The sequence below is a fragment of the Bos javanicus genome, chromosome 27 (assembly GCF_032452875.1).
Source record: "Bos javanicus breed banteng chromosome 27, ARS-OSU_banteng_1.0, whole genome shotgun sequence".
In the NCBI taxonomy this organism is placed as follows: Eukaryota; Metazoa; Chordata; class Mammalia; order Artiodactyla; family Bovidae; genus Bos; species Bos javanicus.
The window spans coordinates 33842658-33868676 of NC_083894.1; the positions used below are offsets into that span (position 1 = coordinate 33842658).

General features: G+C 46.2%; 1 protein-coding gene across 7 annotated transcripts in view; it reads left to right on the forward strand.

Annotated features, from left to right (window-relative positions):
- TACC1 (transforming acidic coiled-coil containing protein 1) overlaps positions 1–26019 on the forward strand; it is a 130537-nt gene that overhangs the window by 28101 nt on the left and 76417 nt on the right. For 2 of the 7 annotated variants that reach the window (XM_061404510.1, XM_061404515.1), the window contains exon 1: positions 2372–2529. The exons of 3 other annotated variants lie outside the window; for them this stretch is intronic. In XM_061404510.1, the coding sequence (XP_061260494.1) occupies positions 2453–2529 (77 nt within the window). In that variant the 5' untranslated portion in view covers positions 2372–2452. Of the gene's footprint in view, positions 1–1810; positions 2530–26019 lie in introns of those variants that run through there. 2 more of the 7 variants (XM_061404514.1, XM_061404521.1) reach the window with 2 other exon arrangements.

A 26019-nucleotide genomic window follows, 5' to 3' on the forward strand; every position in this document is an offset into this window, starting at 1 on the left:
GTCCGACTCTGTGCGACCCCGTAGACGGCAGCTCACCAGGCTTCCCCGTCCCTGGGATTCTCCAGGCAAGAACACCGGAGTGGATTGCCATTTCCTTCTCCAATGCATGAAAGTGAAAAGTGAAAGTGAAGTCGCTCAGTCGTGTTCGACTCTTAGCGACCCCATAGACTGTAGCCTACCAGGCTCCTCCATCCCCGGGATTTTCCAGGCAAGAGTACTATCCTCTGCTTTTCTGCAGAAACAGTAAGAAAGCTCCTCCTAACAGCCCCTCTTGTCTACTGGGGGTGCGGGGAGGGGGATAAAACTTTCCCATCCCCCTTTTCCTTCTGCCGTGGCTTCCCCTCCCATTTCCCCCTTGGAATGACCCACCTTTCTCCCTGGGGGGGCTGAACAGTTCCTCAGGAAAGGGCCACAGCTCTGACAGGGTTGTTTGCCTTCTCAATGACACTTCAATCACATTGCCTTAGTATTCCAGACAGAATGCAGGGAGAATTCGAACTTTTAAAAAAAATCATCTGCCAAGAGTCAACTTTTTTCAGCTCTATGAAATCCTCCCCACAAAACCTCATTCCCCGTCTCACTCTGCTGGTGTACTAATTAATGTTTCTTTTCCCAGCCCCAAATATTCTGCTTGTTTATGTCTATCTATAACCCAGCAGCATCCTGAACGCTGGGGACTCTCTGGCTATAGGAGGGTAAAGATAATGCATAAACAGGAAGTCAACATTTGACATAAAAAAAAAGAGTCATTGTAAATATAGTAGGAGTTTCCCATCCTTTGTGGAAACATGAAAATGTAGCTGCATACATCTTTCCTGCCTGTAGTTTTCACTCAAGGAGGAAGTTAACATTCAGTTAGTTAACATTCAGAAGTTAACACCAGTCTGTGTGCTTAACCACAGGTTCATTCATTCATTTGGCAAATATTTATTGTACATAAGCCAGGATACAGGCGTTGTGCCAGGCAGTAAGCTTGGGTACAGAGATAAGAAAGTATTCTTGCCCTTAAAGAACTGAAAGAAATAAATGAAGAGATAGTTGCAAAATAAGATCGGTAGGTGCTATGCTGGAGGAATTAACAAGGTATGGGAGCAGGGTGATAACATATGTAGGATGGATGCATTTATCAGCAATGATGGGTATCTACTAGGTATGTGCCCGGCAGAATTGGGAGGACAATGAAAACGAAATAAACTCCCCGTCGTGGAGTTTACCTTCTAGTGAAGGAAACAGGCAATAATAAAAAGCTGTAAGATCAGAATGCAGGATAGTGGTGTAGAAGGCAATCTGAGTTGGGTCTGGAAGGATAAACAGGTGTTAGGAAAAGAGGGCATTCCATATTTTAAACTAAAAGAAACCCTGGGATGGAGGAGAGCGAACTGGGAGGTGGGAACGGATGAAGAGCCTGAAATATTTTGAAAGGAAGTTATAAGGAGTATGGTGTGTTAGTCTCTCAGTCGAATCCAACTTTTTGTGACCCCAAGGACTGTAACCGACCAGGCTCCTCTGTCCATGGAGTTCTCCAGGCAAGAATACTGGAGTGGGTTGCCATTCCCTCCTCCAGGGAGTCTTCCCAACCCAGTTCAATCCTGGATCTCCTGCATTGCACGCAGATTCTTTAACCATCTGAACCACCAGGGAAGCCCTGTAAGGACTGTGAGTAGGTACATCACAGGGCTGATGGGAGGGACAGGATCTTATTTCCAACACAAGAGTTCGGAAGAGAATTCATTCATTGGTTGTCAGAACCGGAAGGGACATTAAGAGGTCAAGAATGATCATAGCCCTCTTATTTTACAAATTAAAAGAAAGCAAGACTCGGGGAGGGCGCAGGAACTTGTCTCGAGTTTGGGGGGGCACGAACAGGTCCCCTCCGTTTTCTACACGACTCTGCGCAGCCCTCTGTGCCGGACAAGCGGCTGGGGGAGGCCGCCTGGCGGGGAAGGCGGCCCGGGTCTGGGGTGCCAGCGCACACCGCCCCCTCCCGGGGCTTCTCCGCACGGCCGCCCCGCGGGGCCCCCTCCCAGCTGCGCCGCTGGCAGCCGCGCGCGGGGGCTCCCCGGGGGCCGGCCCGCGGCCCGGGCGAACTGGGAGGGCGATTGCCACCGGGCACCCCCCGCCCCAGTCCACCTGTCGCCCTCCGCCGCCCGGGGGGGCTCCCTGGCTGCGAGACCCGCGCGTTCAGCCTCGCCCGGGAAGGATCTCCGGGCGGGGGTCCCCGGGCCGCCGGGCGGGCCGAGCCCTGCGATTGGCGGAGAAGTCGCATCGTCTCCAGCAACGCCCTTTTGCCGGCGCTCCCGGCGGCCAGGACCCTGTCCCCGGCACCCCCGCCCACCCCGCGGCCCCACCCTTCCTCCGGCGCCCGCCTCCTCCTCCCGGCGGGGTCCGGGCCGGGCCGGCGCGCCGCGGAGCAACCACCGGCGGGCGCAGCCGGGGCCCCGCGCTCTGAGCCATGGGAGGCGCCCACTCTCAGAGCCCGAGGGGCCGGGAGCCGACCGCGGAGAGGTCCCCGAGACCCCGAGAGACCGCGTGAGTCCCAGCACCCCCAACTCCCGTCCCCCAGATCCCCGGGGCCGCTGTTCGGGGCTTTGAGTGCCGGCCCGGGATGGGAACGCACGGCGCCCGTCCCACCCGGGCTGGGAAAGTGGGGACTCCCGCGCGCGCCTGCGGGGCGCAGGGGTGGGCCTGGTGGGACATCCCGCCCCAAGCCTCACCTTGCGGGGCCCGGGGGACGCACGACCACGACCCCACGGGGGCAGTATCGCCCCCAGGCGGGCTGCGGACCCGCGCCCGCCCTTGCTGTGCCCGGGGCGGGGGGAGGCGGGGATTAGAGGACCCCGAAGTTTTCCAGACTCGTCCAAGCAGGAACACACACGTGTCCTCAAGGGCTCAGAAACACCCCCGAGACGGAGCCAGTTGCTACAGGAGTAGAGATTAGAAAGGGACTCGAGTCGCAAAGATAACTCGGCTCGTGTTGGCCTTCAGGGTCCAGGAACTTGATGCCGTGCTCGTTGTTCGCAAGAACTCCCTCTTGTTTGCTCCGAGGGCTTCGTGATGATCTCAGAGAAAGGACTGTATTGTAGCGGCAGCAATTAGGCTTTTGTTCTGGGACAGCAACAACTGGGAACACCAAGTACTGAAATGCAAGTTTCGAAGGGCCATTTTTAGGAACGTGATTTAGAGCAAGTTGCTGCGGTTTGAAAGGTGGCCTTGCTGTCTTATCGCAGAGAGGATGTGTTGATGATAACTATTTATCTGAGAACCCAAGCCATCTTTAAGCGTTTAATTAAAAATGTTTAAAGTGTGTGTGTGTGTGTGTCCTGGAGGTAATGTCAAAGAATCCATACTCTATTTTAATTCAGCCAGTGCCAAAGCTGTTTAGTTTGAGAAAGATACACTTAGCCATCACATACAGACAGTCTGGGCCGTGGGAGGGGCCTCTTTGGATTCTCTTTTCAAGACAAAGTAATTTCCAGAATATCCAGATGATAGACATGTTAGTTGTTCCTCCTGATGGTTTACATATGTTCTCGAATCTAAACTTAGTCCAGGCATCTTATTAATCGTAAGAATAGCTGAGAATTATTGAGTAGATTAAAAATGTGCCAAACCCTGTTCTAAATACTCTGCGTGTTAGTTAGTCCCCAAGAACACTGAATTCATTTTTGTTATGGCCCTCATTTTATTGGTGAGGAAGCTGAAATATCAATACAAAGAGAAATGACTTGTTCAAGGTCACAGAGCTACAAGGTGGGGGACCCAGATTCTGACTCCAGAGGTCCTGCTGCAGCCGTTTCCCACGGGAGTGTTGGGATTGATTTTAGGAAACAAACTATTATCTCAGCAGGCAGAACACACCCCACTTTTTCCTTTAATTCCTCCCAAATGAGGGAGAAATCTGAATCAGCAATGCTTATACCTAATGAGAAAAAGAATTGCAAAGTTGATTTAACTTAATAAAAAGCAAACGTAAGGGATGCCTCTGGTGGTCCAGTGGTTAAGACTTTGCCTTCCAGTGCAGGGGATGAGGGTTCGATCCCTGGTTTGGGAACTAAGCTTTCACGAGGCAGGAGCAGGTTGCTGGGGGTATGGCGGGTATGGGGCAGCTAAGCCCCTGCACTGCATCTACTGAACCCCCACTCTGGAGATCCCTGTGCCGCAACTAAGACCCAGTACAGCCAAATAAATAAATATTAAATAAACAAGCAAACAAGGGGCAGTGTAATAACTGTGATGATATTCAGAGTTTTAGAGGCAGATTGCCCGGGGTTGAATTCTAGGCTTTGCTCCTTAGTATCTGGAGCTCTTTTATCTGATCCTTAACCTCTCTGAGTCTGCTTCCTTGTATGTAAACTGGGAATGGTGACAACGTCCACTTCACAGGCTGCTCTGAGGATGACATAAAGATCATATATTTATATGAAAAGCATGCTAATAGGTTTTATCTCTGAGCAGTAAGTTGTTTTAGCCAAGGATGACGGTTGACTATTTAATCTTGGTGAGCATGTGGCTGGTGTAACTCAAAAGTAAATATTTGAATCGTTCTCTGATAGGATGCTGAAGAGATGAACTCAGGGCTTTTTGTGCTGGATTCAGCTGTCCGGGTGAGGAATTGATTCTCGATTGTCAGATTATCCTGTGCTTTTGCAATAGAGGGTCTCTTTCTCCAAGGAGATTCTGCACATGCCTTATATATTTACCAAAGCTTGCCTAAAAATAATCATTAAAGCCATCCTTGGTCTAAGCCTAGGAATACCACCCAGGAATGCCGGACCCTGCTGGAGTGAGGGCATTGAGAAGGACATAAACACATGTGGGCTGTGTTGAGAGTTTTGGCCTCATCAGAGTGTGCAGGCTTAATGAGTCAGCCCTACAAACCACTTGGCACAGACCAGGTGAAAGATGAGAAACATGAGCTTCGATGCCTGTGATATACATGAAGAGCAAAAAGCATGCTTTTTATCCTGCCTCATTCGGATGTACAGCCACAAGTGTCTCCACGGTCATTGTTAATGTCACCGGCTACAGATTTCCTGCCGGACACATGGTGGCCATGGATAACACTGACCTCAAGGAAGTTCCCCTACTCGGGCCGTTGCATTTTCAAAATCTATTGTTCCTTTTTAAAAAACATAAAAATACACGAAAATCTCACAAGTGATGCGTGAATGCATTTGTCTTTTGAGGGAGAAAAGTATGTTTCAGAATGCTCACAGTTTATATTTTAGAAAAATTTAATCAAGTATGAAATTTAACCAGATAAATCTGTCTTAACAGAGTTCTACTATGAAATATCAACACATGTGGGGGACTTCCCTGGTGGTCCAGTGGTTAAAACTCCCCATTGCCAGTGTAGAGGGCAAGGGTTCAATCCCTGGTTGATGAACTAAGGTCCCGCACACCATGAGGTGCAGCCAATAAATAAAATAAAATTACTTTTAAAAAGAAATGTAAACAAGTATGGACATGTATGAAGAGAAAGTTCTGATTTTAAGATAAAACTGATTATTATGGAAAATTATAGCTTCTAGTCTTGCAGGAAGGTCTACCTTCCCCAAACCGGAGGAAGCAAGTGAGTTGGCTTTGGTAAAAGGTACAGGGAAATGTCATTTCAGTTATTCAGGGAGGCTGCACAGAAAGTGATTAAGAGCAGAAGCTGTGGATCAGGCAGACCTGGGCTGGAATTCCAGGAGTAGCTTAGTTCAGGAAGCTTTGGAAAGTAATCACTTAACTCTTCAGTTGGGCAGATGTCCGCATCTTTAAAATGGCAATAATAATCATACCTACCTTATGAACTAGTGTATGTTATTAGTGCAGGGTTGGTACCTAAAGCATGCTTGCTTACCTGAGTTATTAATACATTCCCATGTATATGTACCTATAAACCAGGTGCTATGCTCGCTTCTGTGGGATGTATATTTTGAGTAAGGCTGAAATCAGTCCTGGGTGTTCTTTGGAAGGACTGATGCTAAAGCTGAAACTCCAATACTTTGGGCACCTCATGCGAAGAGTTGACTCATTGGAAAAGACTCGGAGGCTGGGAGGGATTGGGGGCAGGAGGAGAGGGGGACGACAGAGGATGAGATGGCTGGATGGCATCACCGAATTGATGGACATGAGTTTGAGTGAACTCCAGGAATTGGTGATGGACAGGGAGGCTTGGCGTGCTGCAGTTCATGGGGTCGCAAAGAGTCGGACACGACTGAGCGACTGAACTGAACTGAACTGAACTGAGTCTGTTCTGGGGCCCTTCCAGGTGGCTCTAGTGGTAAAAAAAAAAAAACAACAAAAAAAACCCAAAAAAAACTGCCTGCCAATGCAGGAGATGTGGGTTTGACTCTTGGGTCAAAAAGTCCCCTGGAGGAGGGCATGGCAACCCACTCCAGTATTCTTGCCTACAGAATCCCATGGACAGAGGAACCTGGAGGGCTACAGTCTATAGGGTTACAAAGAGTTGGGCACAACTGAAATGACTTAGCACCCACACACAACTCTCTTCTAAAGGGAAGATTGACTTGCGTACTAATTCAGCGAGGCCTCTTGGAGAACCAAGACTGGCTCTTTCGAATTAACTTTTTCCTCAATTAATTTCCGTTTTCCAGAAAGAAGCACTGTCCTGAGAATGGCCCTGTGTTTGGGGATATGGTAGTTTGGTGAAATGTTTGAAAACATGACTCCTGAGTTGAACTATTTTTGGCAATGGGGCCAAGATGGGTTTTCTAAGAGCAGTAAATAATTTGTGGAGCGGTTTGGACAATGACATAAAGCAGAACCTATTTTTCCATAAGGACTGTGGTGTGTAACTAACTCATCTAGGGCTTGTTGAGTTTGTCCATGAGGAATGAACCATAATGCTCTTGTCAACGCTTTCAGTTAAATTTCTAGGGCAATCTTGGTTTGCATTTGGAATATATTCTAATGGATTAGATTATTGGCAAAGCCAGGAGTTTCTGAGAACTGGAGTGTTTTTGCCTTGGGGTTTTCTGATCATGTGAATTACATGCAGGTTCTATAAAGGTCTCATGAGCTACAGAAATAGCAACAACAAAAGATAGAGCCTTTTGATGAACACAAGTCCTGACATGAAGAGGTGCTGGCTTTGAAGTTTTAGACACAAGCACACAGGATTCACAACAAGTAATCTTAGGAGGCAACGTACTTGAAACCCACGGCTTTCAAATCCATAGTGTTGTTCACCGAACAATTTTTACTGTCATTGAAAACATTTAGGTCTGCAGTTGCTGTAGAAATTTTTCAAACATCCATCGAAACTGTTTTAGCGCACAGTTAAGAGACAGACTTAGAGTCAGTTTGTGGAAAAGACCCAGAAAAACCTGCTCTATGAAGAAATGTTAAAAGAAGTACTTAGCTTGAAGGAGGGACTGGTGACGTGGTGGAAATATATAATTTTTAGAGGATGTTTGCTGCCTCTCTCTCTCTGGTGAAGTCAACCCCCCCAGGAAATGGTTTGCATTGCAGGACATGGGAATTATTTGTGTGTGTATGTTGAGTTCAGATAGCACAACTTCTAGATGGTGAGGGCAGCTGATATACTAAACAAGAGTTACTAAGGGAAGAAAAATCCCTTTTTGCAAATCATTAAAAGGTAAGAGAGATACTGTCTCAAGGATTGAGACTCCAAGGAGGTTAGCGTTTTGCTCAATTGCTTCTTTTAGCGTCAGCGCTTCCCCACCCTTACCTCCACCCCACAACTTCTCCCGGCTGGTGCATATTTCGTGTCAAAAATCAAGAGGTGGGGGGGCGGGTGGGCACAGCTGCTGGTGTCCTGGGCTATCGAAGCGGGTTATTTAATATCTTTGTTGGCTGGTAGCCAGAGTGGGCTGCAGGCTGTGTGAATTTGTTAACTCCAGGTCAGGAGATGAATCGGTAGCATGCCGAATGGCCTTGGAACGTGCCATGGAGGTCCATGTTCTGAAACTCGCTCTGAGTCCTATAGTATGCTTTTTTTTTTTTTTGCAGTTTTTTATTGTAAAGTATATGTAAGGTAAAATTCACAATTTTAATCATTTTTGTGTTCAATTAAGTCCACTGACCATGTTGTGTCACCGTCACAAGTATCTGTTTACACTTTTTCATCATCCCAAAGAGAAGCTCTGCATCCAGTAAGTAATCGCTCCCCTTACTTCCGTCCCCCAGCCGCCGGTGACCTCTATTCTACTTAATGTCTCTATTTACATTCTTCATATAAGTGGAATCATAGAATATTTGTCCTTTTATGGCTTGCTTAGTTAACTTAGAATCATGTCCTGAAGGTTCACTCATGTTGTAGCATGTTAAGGAGTTTCATTCCTTTGACTGGCTTAATAATATTCCTGTGTATGTAGAGACCACATTCTGTTTATCTATTCATCTCTTGATGGACACTTGGGTTGCCTCCACCTTTAGCCAGTTGTAAATGGTGCTGATACGCACACTGATCTGCAAGTATCTGACTGAGTACCTGATTTCAGTTCTTTGTGGGTATTTGCTGAAGAGTAGGCAATGGCACCCCACTCTAGTGCTCTTGCCTGGAAAATCCCATGGACCGAGGAGCCTGGTAGGCTGCAGTCCATGGGGTCGCTAAGAGTCGGACTCGACTGGGCGACTTCACTTTCACTTTTCAGTTTCATGCATTGGAGAAGGAAATGGCAGCCCACTCCAGTGTTCTTGCCTGGAGAATCCCAGGGACGGGGGAGCCTGGTGGGCGGCCGTCTATGGGGTCACACGGAGTCGGACACGACTGAAGCGACTTAGCAGCAGCAGCAGCAGCAGCAGCATTGCTGGGTCACCTGATAACTCTGGGGCTTCCCAGCTGGTGCAGTGGTGAAGAATCTGCTGGTGAACGCAGGAGACACAAGAGACACGGGTTTGATACCTGGGTCAGAAAGATCCCCTGGAGTAGGAAATGGCAACCCACTCCAGTACCCTTGCCTGGAGAGTCCCGTGGACAGAGGGGTCTGGTGGGCTACAGTCCATGGGTTGCAAAGAGTCGGACACGGTTGAGCACGCACACACGTAGTAACTCTATGTTTAACTTTTGGAGGAACCAGCAAACTGTTTTCCAAAGGACTTTACCATTTTACATTCCTGCCAGTTATGCGTGAGGCTTGCCATTTTTGCTCATCTAAGTTAACACAGTTAATAAATATTCTTATAATTATTCGTGCATCTCTGATCAATAATTTAGAACACATTCCTAGAAGTTTAATTATAGAGTGAAAAATGCAAATATTCTAAAGGCTATATTTTGTTATGTATTAATGTATATTGTCAAATTATTCCCCCCAAAGTCATCCCAAATTATACCCCCCACGCCCACACTGCCTCTTTTAGCTCAATTCAGTCGCTCAGTCGTGTCTGACTCTTTGTGACCCCATGGGCTGCAGCACACCACACCTCCCTGTCTATCAACAACTCCTGGAGTTTACTCAAACTCATGTCAACTGAGTTGGTGATGCCATACAACCATCTCATCCTCTGTTGTCCCCTTCTTCTCCCGCCTTCCATCTTTCCCAGCATCAGGGTCTTTTTCAATGAGTCAGTTCTTTGTATCAGGTGGCCAAAGAGTGGAGTTTCAGCTTCAGCATCAGTCCTTCCACTGAATATTCAGGACTGATTTCCTTTGGGATGGACTGGTTAGATCTCCTTGCAGTCCAAGGGACTCTCAAGCGTCTTCTCCAACACCACAGTTCAAATGCATCAATTCTTCGGCGCTCAGCTTTCTTATATAGCCCAACTCTCGCATCCATACATGACTACCGGAAAAACCATAGCTTTGACTAGATGGACCTTTGTTGGCAAAGTAATGTCTCTGCTTTTTAATATGCTGTCCAGGTTGCTCATAGCTTTTCTTCCACTGCCACTTTAGCAGTGTAATAGTATCCTTTCCTGTGCTAGGCACTCTCATTTTCAATCTTTGCCAGTTTGGTAAGAGGAAAAAATTATAATCTTGGTTTGACTTTTTAAATTCCTTATCAGTGAGGGTGAACTCCCCCCTGTATGTTTATTAGCCTTTTTTTTGGCTGCCCTGAGTCTTCACTGCAGCACACAGGCTTTCTCTAGTTTAAAGGCTTAGGGCCTTCTGTGCAGTTGAGGCGTGTGGGCTTCTTTTGTTCTGGAGCACAAGCTCCAGAACTCATGGACTCAGTAGTTGTGGAGCGCGGGCTCAGTTGCCCAGAGACACGTGGCATCTGAGTTCCCTGGCCAGGAGTTGAACCCTCATCCCTTGCATTGGAAGGAAAACTCTTAACCACTGGACCACCAGTAGTTCCTTATCAGCCATTTGTAGTTTCTTAATATCTTAATTTCTCTTTGCCAGTTTTGTACCAAGGTACTGATTTTTCAGGGCTTCCCTGGTGGCTCAGATGGTAAAGAATCTGCATGCAATGCAGGAGGAGACCTGGGTTTAATCCCTGGGTTGGGAAGATCCCCTGGAGGAGGGCACGGCAAACCCACTCCAGTATGCTCGCCTGGAGAATCCCACAGACAGCGGAGCCTGGAGGGCTATAGTCCATAGCGTCATACAGAGTCGGACATGACTGGAGTGACTTAGTATGCATGCACACACTAATTTTTCTACATTTTTTGGTGAGAATTCTTTATACTATGAAGCCAGCTAACATTTGCTGAGCACTTATTATGTTCTTGGAAAATGTTAGTCTCGCATGTGCATTCACTAATATGATTTTTTAAAATTACTGTTTAATTGAAGGATAATTGATTTACAGAATTGTGTTGTTTTCTGTCAAACCTCTTAAAATAACCTGGTGAAAGTGTCACTCAGTCGTGTCCGACTCTTTACGACCCCATGGCCTATACAGTCCATGGAATTCTCCAGGCCAGAATACTGGAGTGGGGAGCCTTTCCTTTCTTCAGAGGATCTTCCCAACCCAGGGATCAAACTCAGGTCTCCCGCGTTGCAGGCGGATTCTTTACTGAGATATCAAGGAAGCCCCAAATAACCCAGTGCCAGGGACCAAACTCTCGTCTCTTATGTCTCTTGCATTGGTAGGAGGGTTCTTTACCATTAGTGCCACCTGGGAAGCCCAAGGAAACAGATACAGAGAGGTTAATTAACTTGTCTGGGGTGTCACAGCTGGAGTGACAGAATTGAGATTCAAGGCTGAATCTCAGCCTGAATCCAGAGACCTACATCCCTGGCCATTGTCTTAAACAAACCTGTTAACCATTGTCCTCCGTTTTTGTTTTGTTTTGAAGGGGAGGTATTTTGTTCATTAGCTTTTTATTTCAGAACAATTTTGGATTTTCAGAAAATTTCAGCAGAAGTGCCAAGAGTCCCCATAGATTCCAGAAGCAGTTTTCCTTATTATTAACGTCTGATATTACTATGGTGCTTTTGTTATAGTTATTGAAACCATCACTGATATACTGTTATTAACTTAAGTCCATATTTTATTTAGATTTCCTTAGTTTTTAACCTGATTTTTTTTCTGTTCCAGAGCATATTACATTTAGTAGTCACATTACTTTTTAATATAAAACAACCTATCACGCTTTGCTTTTGGGTTTTCCCCCCTCTGTTTTGTGCTTATAGTAAGCTCTTCCCTGTCAAATGAGATACCTCTTTTCTTCTAGTTGTTTCATGAAGTCCCTCTCTTTATAAGAAACCAATTACTCCATCTGAAATTTCTAGAATTACTAGTGTAAGATAAGGCTCTAATATGTATTTTTTCAGAATAGATAACCAGTTACTCCAGTACTAGTATTTTTAAATAATCCTTTTTCTCCCTACCGATTTGTAATACCTTTTTTTTTTCGGCTATGTGGTGCTGCTTGTGGGATCTTAGTTCCCCAACCAGGACTTGAACCCAGGCCCATAGCAGTGAGAGCACCCAGTCCTAGCCACTGGACCACCAGGGAATTCCTTGTGCCGTAACACCATTTAAAAAATCTTTCCTTCTGTTTAACCCTTGATGGCTTTTTCTCTATTCTCACTCATTCAACAAATTTGAGTTGACCACTTTCTTATGTTCAGGCACTGTGAGTGTTATTTACTATTTACGTGGAAATTTACAAGGGCCGAGGAAAGCATTTCTAAATGTATAAAATCTGAATATTCATCAATAGTGTTAGGGGCAGGACATTTGCCAGAAATTAGGACAAAGGGAGGTAACTTGTGAAAGGAGTTTGGGGCGAAAGGACATTAATAACTTTTCTTGTAGGTCTTACACCGCCCTGGGTCACTCTGCAGTACGTCTGAAGGTTTCATTTCAAACAGCTTAGCATCCTGTGCAGAAGCAGTGGTACCCTCAAATACTCTCAGGTCACCCGCATGCTTGGCAGGCTCACATTTTTCATGTACGGTCTAGACTTTAGTTTCTGCAGTAACATGATATAAATCCTAGCAGATTTATATCAAGAATGACAAATGATAACCCACTCTCCTCCCCTCCTCCTGATCATCCACGTCTTCTACCTCTGGAGACTTGGGAACCTTGGAAAATGCGAGAATCCTTCACTTTGACATTTCTTCCTTCTCTGGATTCTTACTGTTAAGGATACTTTGGGTATCTTTATTTTACTTTTTTTTTGCTGTGCCTGGTACAGTTTCACCTTTAGCCAATCTGATGGTCTGTCTGCTGCGAATGTTATTAATAGCAATTTTAGGCAAAATAAATATTTGGCTTTAAAAAAGAAATATTTGGCTTACTTATATTTAGGGGTTAGAATCGTATCTATTTTCTGAAGGCAAGATAGTTCTCTTTCTAATATAACCCGTACATCTGTCTTGTACTGCATGTCCCCGTGAAAGTCTGATAGCTTGAGAAGTCACTGGTGAGGATGAGACCTCTCAGGAACCTGACAAAGACGCTTCACTTTAGAGCAATACCTCTGAAAACTCATTGAGTCAGAGATCCCGTGATAACATAAAACTTTTATAGACTTTTTTCAAACAAAAATACACATCCACACGGTACAGAAGAGGCTCCCCTGGTGACTCAGTAGTGAAGAATCTGCCTGCCAGTGCAGGGGATGTGAGTTTGATTCCTGGGTCAGGAAGATCCCCTGGAGGAGGAGTGGCTGGCTGGCAACACACCCCAGTATTCTTGCCCGAGAAATCCCATGGGCAGAGGAGCCTGGCAGGCTACAGTCCATGGGGTTGCAAAAGAGTCAGACACAACTGAGCGACCAAACAACAACAACAAACAGTACAGAAAAGTTACGAGAGTCAGAGATCCTGAGGCCTAGGCATTAGCTCGTTTCATCCTTTCAGGGACCCTGTGAAGTAGACCTGTTACCTCCATTTTACGGATGAGTAAACTGAGGCTTGGAAAAGTTCAGAAACTAAGGCTGCAGAGCTGGCAGAATTCAAGTGAACCTGGCTGAAAGGAAACGATTACTGGTCGTTTCCGGAGTGGGTCTACCGTGGAGCAAATTATTAACCAGCTCAGGCTTCTGTTTATATGCTAGAAAATAAGTCTTTATGGGTCTCTCCCTACTGATAACACAATTTCAGGAAAGTAAATATTTGAGAAAAGTAAATGTTTGAAAAATACAGCCCATTCTGTAGACAAATACCCAAACACTGTGTTGCATTTACACAGGGCGGCTAGAACGCCTCTCTGGGGTTTCTTTGCTGAATTATTTTCATCTGTGAGTCTTCTTGCCTAACAACTGCAAAATGTTATGTTTCCATGGCAACCTCAAAACTGTTCTTAAGTAGGGGGTTGAGGAAACAAAACTCGGAAGGCTTGGGCCGGACATAATGGTGGGAAGAGGACTGATGTTTTTCCCGCTGGATATCACCTTCCTGGCATTTCTGAGTCCAGTGGTGTCTTGTCTCAGTCTCTTCCCCAGTTGCCTCCTTTGCCTCTTTTGATCCGTGATTCTCTGGTTCCACCACGGGTGAAGCCATGATTCCTGTGAAATGTCCGCTGATGGATATTTGGGGAAACAAGTTGTGAATAACATGGGCCACCTTTACAGGTGATACCTGGGGCTTGGCAGGTTCTATTGAGGACAGGATTAGAACTGAGAGATGCGTCCGCATTTCAGGAGTGGCTGGCGGGGAGGAGGAGACAGAGGTCCTCAATGGACTTCACCTGTTGTCCACCGGCCTCTAGCCCGGTAAAGGGTGCTGTTCTCTAGTTCTCCCACCAGGGGGCACCAGCCACCATGTGCTTAGCGTCTGGCCTTGGTTGGCCAGAGGTGACCAGGCCGTCTTTAGCCGGCTCCTTGGCCTGGTGGGATAAAAACCAGAGAGTCTTAAGGATGCTAGCTTACATGTATATGTAGGGGAAAAGGAAACAGACTAGGGAGCAGGGGAGGATGAACCTGAGGGTTTTGATATTTCCATTTCCTCCTGCTGGCTGGGATCCACCTCTCCGGAGTGTGTTATTTCTCATCACTCCTCCAAACTGCGTGGTTCAGAGCATATTTTTTGTGGAAGTCTTCCCCCTCTTTCCCATTGTCCACTGGTTGAACTGCAGTATAAACACCCAGGGTTGGACTCAGACGGGGCTCACTGTGACCTTTTGATGGATAGAAAAACAAAGCTGAAAGAAATGCCCTTCAAAAAAATTTGCTGATTGAATGTGTAACAGAGTTTTCTGACGCCCCCTGGTGGCTACTGTGGAGTACGGTTTCATCCTCAGAAAGGGGGAGACCCGCCCACCTCACAGGTCACGGTGTCCCCTTCAGCATTCAACAATGACAGCCCGGGTCATTCCAGCTTCAAGGACTACTCTTCAGAGACCAAAGCCCAGACAGTTCTAGGACTTGACTGGCTCTTCCAACGTGCCTTTTTCTCACTTTTTTTTGCCTTACACTTTCAAATTCGTCTTGTGTTTCCCATTCAGCAATCTTTGCCCAGTTCAAGGTCTTTTTCTTTTAAGGAAAAGTTGTTTTTAATCCATGACAATTGTCTGTTTTGTTTGGTTGATTCCATACCCCTGTTTGGATGGTCAGTGCGACTGGGGATGGTTTTGTGTTTGGGACTGAAATGCTTGAGTGGGGTGTGCGTGTGTGACTATGTGTGGGTGAATATATATACGTGAGGTGTGTGTGTGTGTTGTGAAGGTGTGTGTGCGTGTCTGTGTGGCGGTGTGTGTTTGTGTGTAGGTGTGTGCGTATATGTGGGATGTGTGTGTGACTGTAGTGTGTAGGAGGTGAGTGTATGTGTAGTGTGTGTGTGTGTGTGACTATGTGTGGGAAGTGTGTGTATATAAATGTGTGGGGTGTGTGTGACTGTGTGAGTGTGTATGTGTGGTATGTGTGAGTTTATGTGGGATGTTGTGAGGGTGTGTGGGTGTGTACATATATGTGTGGTGTGTGTGTGTGACCGTGTGGGTGAATATATATATGTGAGGTGTATGTGTGTGTTGTGAAGGTGTGTGTGTGCGTCTGTGTGTGTGTGCGTGTGAGATTGTAAATGGGGGATATGTATATGGGGATGTGTGTGTGACTGTGTAGGAGGTGAATGTATGTGTATGTGTGGTGTGTGTGTGTATGATTATATGTGAGAGGTATGTATGTATATGTGTGTGGGGTGTGCGTTTGACTGTGTATTTATGTGTGGTGTGTGTGAGTTTATGTGGGATGTTGTGAGGGTGAGTGGGCGTGTATGTATATGTGTGGTGTGTGTCTGTGTGTGTGGGGTGTGTGTGATTGTGTGTAGGTGTGTGCTTGTGTGTGGGTGTGTACAGATATGTGTGTGTGGGGTGTGTTTGTGATTGTGTGTGTGTGTGTGTGTGTGTGTGTGTGTGGAGTCCCAGTGGTGCCGGCCCAGACTTGCTGGCGAGTTCTTTGTCACGAAGCAGTGACCCTTTCACACACAGATGTCAGGAGGCGCGGCTTCCCCGCTGGGCTGACGGTCCGTGGTGAGTCTGGTGCGGAGCGTGAACACCCCACTGACCCATCAAATCCTGAGATCTCCTTTCTTTACAAAGCGCGGAGGGGGGTTTCTGACACGTCCTTGTTCACCAGCCTGAAACTCTCTCCCGGGGCCCGCGTGTCCCCGGCCCGGGGCCCCTCCTCACTGCCTATCCGCACACATCGTCCCTCATGCGGCCGAAAGCCGTCTATGGAAGGTGAATCATGTCACTTCCTTTTTTGGTCAGCCTGGAGCTCTCCTGCACTTGCATCACTCGAGTGTGTGCAACACATCAGTTCCTCGCGCTGTGTGGTCTGTTACGTGTCTGCTTTATGTGTCTGGAGTTCCGAGAGTACCAGCGGGGCCCTGGGTCTGCTCCACAGACGTTCTTGAGCAAGTCAGTTTCATCAAAGTGTGGACGCAGAGATAAAACCATCCTGAATATCTTATTTGAGAACAACAACAACAACAGCAATCAGCATCCAAAGGGAAAAAGTAAAGGTCCCAGCACAGGGCAGGTGATGTCTTTGAGCTGGGGAAGTTCTGTGCATTTGGCCCTTGATGGTGTTGGCGAGGGGGGCAGTTCTGGGAACGTCCGAGACTGAGCTTTCCCCGACAGACGTACCGGGAGCCCTAGAGTGAGGCTGAGGAATGTTGCCACGGGGTCTCCACGTATCCACCTCGGCACCCGCCAGGCTGGGAAATGTGTCTGCCAGCTGTCGCTGCTGAAGGCTTATGGAGTGTCTCAAATAGAGGGATTATGGACCCAGGAGGCTGGTGACTAATGGAAATGCCCATCCTGGTGGCTGATCCCAGCACAGAGTCACGTTTCTGCATGTCCGGTCCCGAAATACGGCTGAAATGAGCTCAACAACATCCCCTGTCCCCCGGGGATGCAAGCGGCCCCTCTGGGCAGTGGTCAGCACACCCTCTCTCCCTTGGGAATCCTGCAGAAGGGCCTGGATTTGCTGTAGGAAGTAGGAGGGGTAGTGATGGAAGAGTTGAGAGAGGTTGCCCAGGACACATAAACCTTCGACGGGCTCGGGTCCCGGGCCCTTGGGGGAGCTGAGCTGTCGGGGTGGGAGGACTGGGGAGAGTGGGAGGAGGTGGTATTGAGTCAGGCCTGAGTCACTTTCCCAGCCCTGTACTAGAGCCAGACCACAGGTCCTGAGAGTGGAGGGTCAGAGACAATATAGATTGTGGCTCAAAAAAGGGGACCCATGCTGGGCAGATGAGAACAGGGAGTCCCTTCTCAGCATTGACTTGGCTGTTGTGAGTTAGGTGAGTTTTGTGGTGTTAATTCACAGTCTCTCTCTTTTTTAAAAAGTTTTTATTGGAGTGTGGTTGATTTACAGTGTTGTGTTAGTTTCAAATGTACAGCCAAGTGAATCAGACTTGGATATACATATATCCACTCTGTTTTAGATTTCAACCCTGTATAGAGTATTGAAGAGAGTTCCCTGTGCTATATGGTGGTGGTGATTTAGTTGCTAAGTCGAGTCGAGCTTTTTGCGACCCCATGGGCTGTAGCCCATCAGACTCCCTGTCCATGGAATTCTCCAGGCAAGAATACTGGAGTGGGTTGCCATTTCCTTCTCTAGGGGATCTTCCCGACCCAGGGATGGGTCGCTACCGCTGAGCCACCAGGGTCTTAATTAATTATCTACAGAATCTTCTGGACTAAAGGTCCTTAAATACTGATTTAAGGAGGAAATGTTGAGTATGCTGTTGATCAAAAAGGTTTGTGTCTCCAGTTTAGAAGTTAGGGACATGTTTCCTGTACAAAGAATGAGAGTCTAGTGTGACTGAAATCCCAACGATTGAAGGCATTTCAGTGTCCATCCAGAATGGTCGTCCACTGGATGACCCAGGACCAGAGTTTCTGATTCGACAAGTCCAGCGTGGGGCATGGGAATTTGCATTTCTAATTCCCAGGTGATGATGCTGCCTGGTCAGGGACCCCTCCCCCCTTCATTTTACTAACTTCAGGCAAAGGATTGAAACACTCCACTTACCAAAAAAAAACAAATGAAGAAAAGGAAGAAAGTCTGCCAGCATTTCAGTAAATACAGGACAAGATGTTCAGACGTCACGGGTAATCAAATGTGTTCAGATAAAGCATCGCCTTCCTCCCCAGTTGCCAGGGTTTTAGAAGATGGACTGACGTGGCCTGGGTGAGGATTTAGGGAAAGGGCTGTTCCCTACTCTGCTGTTTAAAACTGTGAATCAGTACAGCCTTGCTGGTGGGCAGTCGGGCTCTGTGTCTCCAGGTACAAAATGCGATCTGGAGTTTTAACTCTAGGAAGTAATCCTGTACACGGGAGAAGATGTGTTATTCATCCCAGTTTCCTTTGTAAGGAGGAACAGTGAACCGCCTAAACATCCCTCCACAGGGAGCAAGTTTTGTAAATCACATAGACACACCAAGGCTTGTTATGCGGATGAGAGGAGATGAGAGCGTGGGCTCTGCTGGGTCAGGAAGGGTCTTGGCCCCACTGCCTGAATTCCACTTCCTCCCTTTGGGAGCAGAGCTTGTGATGAAAACAGAAGATGCTGGGAATAAGCCCTTACCTCTAACAGAACAGTACATTTATTTTTTAATACATTTAAAAAATATTTTTTTCCATTATGGTTTATCTTAGGAGATGTAAGAGGTGCAGGTTCAGTCTCTGCATCAGAAACATCCCCCGGAAGAGGGCATGGCAGCCCACTCCAGTATTCTTGCCTGGAGAATCCCATGGACAGGGGAGTCTGGTGGGCTACAGTCCATGGGGTCACAGAGTCGGACACGACTGAGCGACTAAACACAAACACATTTCTTAATTGGAGGATAATTGCTTTGCAGTGTCGTGTTAGTTTCTATTGTACAACAATGTGAATCAGCTGTAAGTATACAAGTGTGTGCTCAGTCACTTCAATCGTGTCCAACTCTTTGTGACCCCATGGACTGTAGCCTGCCAGGCTCCTCCTCTGTCTATGGGATTTCCTAGACAAGAATACTGAAGTGGGTTGCTATGCCCTGTTCCAGGGGATCTTCCCGACCCAGGGATCGAACCTGAGTCTCCTGTGTCTCCTGCATTGCAGGAGGTTTCTTTACTGCTGAGCCACAGGGGAAGCCCATACATATAAATATATCCCCTCAATATGTATATTTAAATTTCGTTTGTTTAAAAGTACCCATCTGTCTGTCTGTTGTCTGTTTACTGCTCATCTGTCTTGTCTGCTTATCTGTCCATCCATGCTCATAGTACATGCTTGCCTGTAGGAAACAAGTGTGATTTGGGAGGTTTCTGTCTGTTCATCCAGTCGCCACATATTACAGAGCAAATAAAACAAAGTAGACAAGATGCTTTGTGTTCACAGAACACACTTCTGGTTGGGAAAGACAGTAAGTGGGAAAATAGAAATAATTTCATTCCAAGTATAAAAGTTGCTTTAAGAAAAAGATAAAAACGGGGGTGTTGCTCACCATCATTTTAACAGTTGGCTGTTCAGCCAGAAACAGAACTCTGGGTGAGTTTTCCTTTCTTCCTTGTATTTTTCTGTGCCATCTGGAATCCACCGTTTCAAAGACTGTGCTCCTTGATGTTCGAGGATCTTCCCCCCAGTCACTTGGCTTAAGTCCCGCTTGCTGCCGAGCCGGGGCTGCTGGCCACACAGCCCTCAGGCTCCTCCCTCAGCTGGTCCTCAGAGCAGCCTCCCCGGCTCCCTGATTCATCCCCACTCGTCCCCCCTCCTCAGCCTCCTGGGCCTCTCTGGGAGGTCCTGCACTTTCCTTATACATCACCCATGACAACTAATAAGTTACTTTCTTTGCTTACCGAACGCACCACTGTGCAGATTCCGTGAGGGCAAGAATTGGGTCTGCCTGGGCATTTGTAAAGTGTGTGGCATAACTGAATGAAGGAATTCTTACAGAACTCAGGTTCGGCTACACGCCACTCACAAGCCAATAATTCAGGAGGCAAGTGTCAATAGAAAGGAAAGGTGCTTTGATCAGAAAAGCTGGCAGTTGCAGGGAGGAGGTGGACTCATGTCCTGAGACCACCTCCAGAGATTCTGCCCAGCCTTGACAGTGTTTGGGTTTTTGGGTTTTTTTTTTTCAATATTTATTTGGCCATGCCTCATCTTAGTTGTGGCACACAAGATCTTCCATCTTAGATGTGTCGTGTGTGATCTAGTTTCCTGATCAGGGATCAAACCCAGGCCCCATGCACTGAGAGTGTGGAGTCCCAGCCACTGGACAACCGGAGAAGTTCCTTCTTCCTTTTTTTTTTTAAGTGTACTTAAAAAAAAAAAAATTATTTCTCTGGCTGCATCAGGTCTTAGTTGCGGTGAGTGGGCTCTCTCGTTGTGGCATGGGCTCTCTCGTTGTGGCACGGGCTCAGTAGTTGCTCCACAACATACAGGATCTTAGTTCCGCAGCCAGGGATCCAACCCACATCCCCTGCATTGGAAGGAAGGTTCTTAGCCACTGGCCCACTAGGGAAGTCCCTTCCTTTTCTTTATTAAACAGTTCATGTTGCCTTCTCAAACAAGGTGAATTTAGGGAGATGTTGTATCTCTGTTGCTCAGGTCATCTGTGTACATTGTTGGGGAGGAGGATATTTTCCTCTGCCCTTCAGGGTTCTTCTAGCTAGTCTAGGAATTAAATGGACATAAGGGCTTCCCTGGTAGCTCTGTTGGTAAAGAATCTGCCTGCAATACAGGAGGCCCAGGTTCAATCCCTGGGTGGGGAAGATCCCCTGGAGAAGGAAATGGCAATCCACTTCAGTATTCCTGCCTGGAAAATCCCATGGACAGAGGAGTCTGGCGGGCTACAGTCCATGGGGTCTCAAAGAGTCAGACACGACCGGGTGACTAAACCACCAGCAAGACTGATGAACGGGAGAAAATCAAACAAAAGTTCAATAATATATGTCCATGGAAGAGACCCAGGAAAACTGAGTCACTCACCAAAGTGGCAGAAACCCTCACCTTATATACCACCTTCAGCTGAAGATGAGAGAGGATGTTGGAAGTAATGTTTTGGGACTTTAGAAGGATGGAAGGAAATTCACATCAGGAAGGAAATTCACATCAAGGTGGAAAAGCAAATGTTTGGTAAGCAACTGTGTGCTGGGCCTGTGGAGACACTGGGACCCAGAGAGGACCCTGGTCTTATGGCCTGTCCGTTCCACACTGAGCCCACTCTGCAGATGACCCTGGTGACAGCTCTATCCTGGGAAGAGGACCTCTATTTGATTTTTTTTTTTAATAATTTTATTTGTTTATTTTTGGCTGCACTGGGTCTTCCCTGCTGCTTGCAGCTTTCTCTAGTCGAAGCAAGCGGGGGCCGCTCTCTAGTTGCGATGCACAGGCTTCTCTTGTTGTGAAGCATGGGCTCTGGGGAGCGCAGGCTCAGTAGTTATGGCTCTGGATCTTCAGAGTGCTGGCTCAGTAGTTGTGGTGAATGGGCTTAGTTGCTCCCGGCCTGTGGCATCTTTCCCAACCAGGGATCAAACCTGTGTCCTCTTCATTGGCCGGCAGATTCTTTACTACTGGGCCTCCAGGGAACTCCCTATCTGAATGGTTTTAATCAGCTGGGGGAAGGTCAGAATTTCTTCCTGAGTTTTGGGGCCTGGATTGTTTTCACCTTAAAGTAATCCACACGCCAAAGAGACATTTTAGGGTAGTGAATTTTGCTTCCCTATAATATCCTTCAGGGTTGGGGAGAAAGCTTAGAATTCAGATGTCCCCCCCAAGAGGTCTGAGTCCCAGCCATGCAGACTTTGGTGCCCGGTACTCCTCAGACGTACTCCTTAACACCAAGGACTCACCTGCCTGTCTGAAAACCAGGATACTGGGCCCAGTGATCTTTGGCAAAGGGCCTTTCCAGCTAAGACTTCCTGTGGTTCTTCGAGATCTGGTGTGCATGCCTAGTCTGGGAGTCAGTGACTTGTTAGTTCAGGAAACAACTGAGAACAAATACATTCTACTCAGCAGCCAGCTGTGCCTTGACCAAAGGAAATAGAAAATACATATGATCTTACTGTATCATATGTGGTGAGGTGCCAAAAGGAGCAGTAAGGGTAACCTTGCTTACACTAGTTTTGTAAGATAATTTTAACAAGATATCATGGGAGTTCCCTGGAAGTCCAGTGGTTATGACTCTGCACTTTCACTGCTGAGGGCCCCGGTTCAGTCCCTGGTCAGGGAACTAAGATCCTGTAAGCCATGGAGCATGATATATATATATATATATTTTTTTTTTTACTAATTATGAGTCCATATGAAAATAGTTTCTAGGGACTGCCCTGGCGGTACAATGGTTGAGTCTCTGTGCTTCCAATGCAGGGGGTGAGAGTTTGATCCCTAATCAGGGAGTTAAGATCCCATATGCCACATGGCTTAGTCAAAAAGTTAAAATTAAAAAAAAAGAAGAAGAAAATACTAAGGAAATCCTTTGTTGGGTGAGTGCTGAAAATCGTCAGGCTTCCCAGGCGGCTCAGTGGTAAAAGACTACGCCTGCCAATCAATGCAGGAGATGCTGGAGACACCGGTACTATCCCTAGGTCAGGAAGATCCCCTGGAGGAGTAAATGGCAACCCACTCCAGTATTCCTGCCTGGAGGATCCCACAGATGGAGGATAATCTCTTGCCTGGAGAATTCTATGGATAGAGGAGCCTGGCAGGTTACAGTCCATGGGGTCGCAAAGAGTCCAACGTGACTGAGCGACTGAGCACGCACATGCTGAAAATCATCGCTAACACCAGTTAGTGTTACAAACAAAGGCTAACAGTGATTAATTCATTTATAGAGTATCGGCCAGTTATTTTGTTGTTGTTGTTGAGTCACTCAGTCATATCCGACTCTTTGAGACCCCATGGACTTAACCTGCCAGGCTCCTCTGTCCATGGAACTCTCCAGGCAAGAATACAGGAGTGGGTCGCCATTTCCTTCTCGAGGGGAATCTTCCTGACCCAGGGATTGAACCCGCATCTCCTGTGGCTCCTACACTGCAGGCGGATTCTTTACCACTGAGCCACCAGGGAAGCCAGTTATTAGTTTAGTCTTTGAATTGGGATAAGATTCTCATATTTATTATATAGTATTTCCGGATTTATAAAAAACATTATTTTCAAGGAAATCCCCCCGAACAAGATAATATCCTTGTCCAGTATCCAACCTTCCTTTCCCTCAATGTATCAATATTTCCACCTACCAGTTTGAATTTACCATGAGGCTAATGAAGCTTGAACTTCAAGACTCCTCAGTTATGCGGCCCCTCCTTGGTCTCCAGAGGGGCTCTGGCATTCTGTTTGTAAAGTCCTTTGGTAATTTTCTTCAAAAGAGCACCCCCCACCCCCGCCTCCCAAATTCCTAAGCTTCCTGCTTCACAAAATGGGGCTTTGGCAGCCTGCTCTGTTTCCACCTTCCTCCGCAGAGCCCCACCACGTTTCCCACTTTTTTTCCCAGATGGGAAGAAAGGCTCCCAATAGTGCCATCTGCCTCAGCAACATGGTTTCCTGGAAGAAACCATCCTAACGGGAGTGTTAGAAAACAATTCAAGCAAGTCAATTGAAAGATCAAATTGGCTTTATTCTATGAGCCAAGAATCAAGCAGCATCCTATGGAGCAAATAGGAAAGAGTTCCCTGGAGCTGCATAAAATGAAAGGCTTTTATGGACAGAAGGGAAGGAGAGAGGAACTAGCAAAGAGTGGGTCATTTTCAGGCAACATCACTTCCCTGTGGGGGGCTAACTGTAGGGGGCTATGAGGCATTTACATCCCTAGTGCTGACCCGGGAATTCCAGACTGTCTGGTTAAGATCATATTCCTGCGAGAGGCTGAAACTGCAATCAGGTTAGGTATTAAGTCTCCATTTGGCATGGTAGGCTTAGCACAAGTGACTCCATTTGGGCCTGTTGTCTTTTTTTGAACAGTTCCCCCTTTTGATCAGACCTTGAAAGTCACTCAGTCCTGTCTGACTGTTTGTGACCCCATAGACTGTAGCCCACCAGACTCCTCTGTGCATGGAATTCTCCAGGCAAGATACTGGAGTTGGTGGCCATTCCCTTCTCCAGGAGGTCTTTCCGGACCAGGGAGATCAAGCCTAGGTGTCCTGCATTGCAGGCAGATTCTTTACTGTCTGAGCCACCAGGGAAGCCCATTTGTCACTGGGAAATGTGTAAAAATTTAAGGTGTTAGTGCCACTCTCAGCTACTGTTCTCAAGTTCTCAGTTTCTGTTGATTCTCCATGTGGTATTTACAGGTTGTAACTTCAGGCTCACAGTTTTTCGGTTGGTCATTTTCTTCATTCCTTTTCTGGCCTTCCAGTCTTAGGGAGATCATTTGCTTGGTGGTTAGTGGCTATGAACATACATTTAATCCTTTTGAGACAATACAGCATGACAGGGAGACTACTATGATGATTACAAACAGGAAAATTTCCTGTTTGGAGTGCATTTTGGAGCCAAGGTCCCCATTATACAAACCAATCAAAATCAAGTAAGTCAAAGAAGGACTCCACTGAAGGAGTGAGCATTTATCTATAATACCTGTAGTTTGAGTGAATTCCTCTCTTTTCAATATCCTGGGGTTCCTGAGCCTGTCAGGCAATGATTTTCTTTGTTGTTCAGTCGATAAGTTGTGTCCAGCTCTTTGCGACCCCATGAACTGCCTCATGCCAGGCTTCCCTGTCCTTCACCATCTCCCAGAGTTTGTTCAAACTCATGTCCATTGAGTCAGTGATGCCATCCAACCGTCTCATCCTCTGTCACCCGCCTTTCCTTCTGCCCTCAGTCTTTCCCAGTATCAGGGTCTTTTCTAATGAGTCAACTCTTCACATTAGGTGGCCAAAGTATTGGAACTTCAGCTTCAGCATAAGTCCTTCCAGTGAATATTCAGGGTTGATTTCCATTAGGATTGACTGGTTTGATCTCCTTGCAGTCCAAGGGACTCGCAGAGTCTTCTCCAGCACCACAGTTCAAAAATTTTTCATCTCTTAGCCTTCTTTGTGGTCCAGTTCTCACCTGTATATAACTACTGGAAAAACCATAACTTTGGCTATATGGACCTTTGTCGGCAAAGTAATGTCCCAACTTTTTAATATGCTGTCTAGGTTTGTCATAGCTTTCTTTCCAAGGAGCAAGCATCTTTTAACTTCATGGCTGCTAAAAACCTTAATTTTTAGTGAAAATAAAGTGATAAACAATTGGGAACCTTTCATATTAGCATTTTGTGGCCTGGTGAATTTGTAAATACTCTGTGTATGTTTCTGTGTATAAATGCTTTCTATAATTTGTAGAAATGTGTTCTCATAGTAAATTTTTCAGTGTGGCACAAAACATGTTTACTAATAAACCCAAATATCTTTAGTTCCTTTGTAGAAGAAATCCCCGAATGGACAAATCTGTGTTCAATAATTATTTTGTCTTATTTGGAAATGATTTAGATATTTGATAACTATCCACCATTTAATTTAACTTGGCAAAACTTTAAGGTTTCAGGTTACCAAAAAGATTTGGGGAAATTATTTCAAAAGTTCACATAAAAATTTTATTCTGCAGTGTCTTATTTATTTCTCTTGTTCTCAATAAGTATGTTTAGACTAAACACAAAACTTTCATAAGATGTTTTGACAAAATCAGCCATCATCCCAAGCTATTTTTCTTGCTGACAAATTTCATAACAGAGATAACATGAACTTTTTTTAACCAATGAACCCAACTAGGATAATGTGCTTTGGCATTATTTTAATGCTGATAATTCTGAAGACATACCTTTCCAACAAATTTAAACTAGACTTTATTTACCAAAGATTTTCTCAGATCAAGTAAACCTGAAAAATATTTAAGTTAGTTTCTATCATATGTCTGAAAGTTGTAGGTATCCTTCATATATACAAGTGCTTTATTCTCTTCAAGCCAATTAAATAGAGCTCCTCTACAAGTTAATTTCAGCAATACCATCTGAAGGTGGATAGTACCATACAACACATGTACATAGACACAGACATACACACACACAGACAGAGGCCAACAGAGACCTTATAGCTGTTGTTGAAAGATTTAGCCACGAATCAGGTAGTATAAAAGAGATTGGATCCAAATTATGTTTCTAACAGCTGCAGTAACCTAAGGTGACCTGTTCAGATGGCTAAAGCTTTTTATTAATATTTATGGAGAAGACCTTTAGGAGTTTT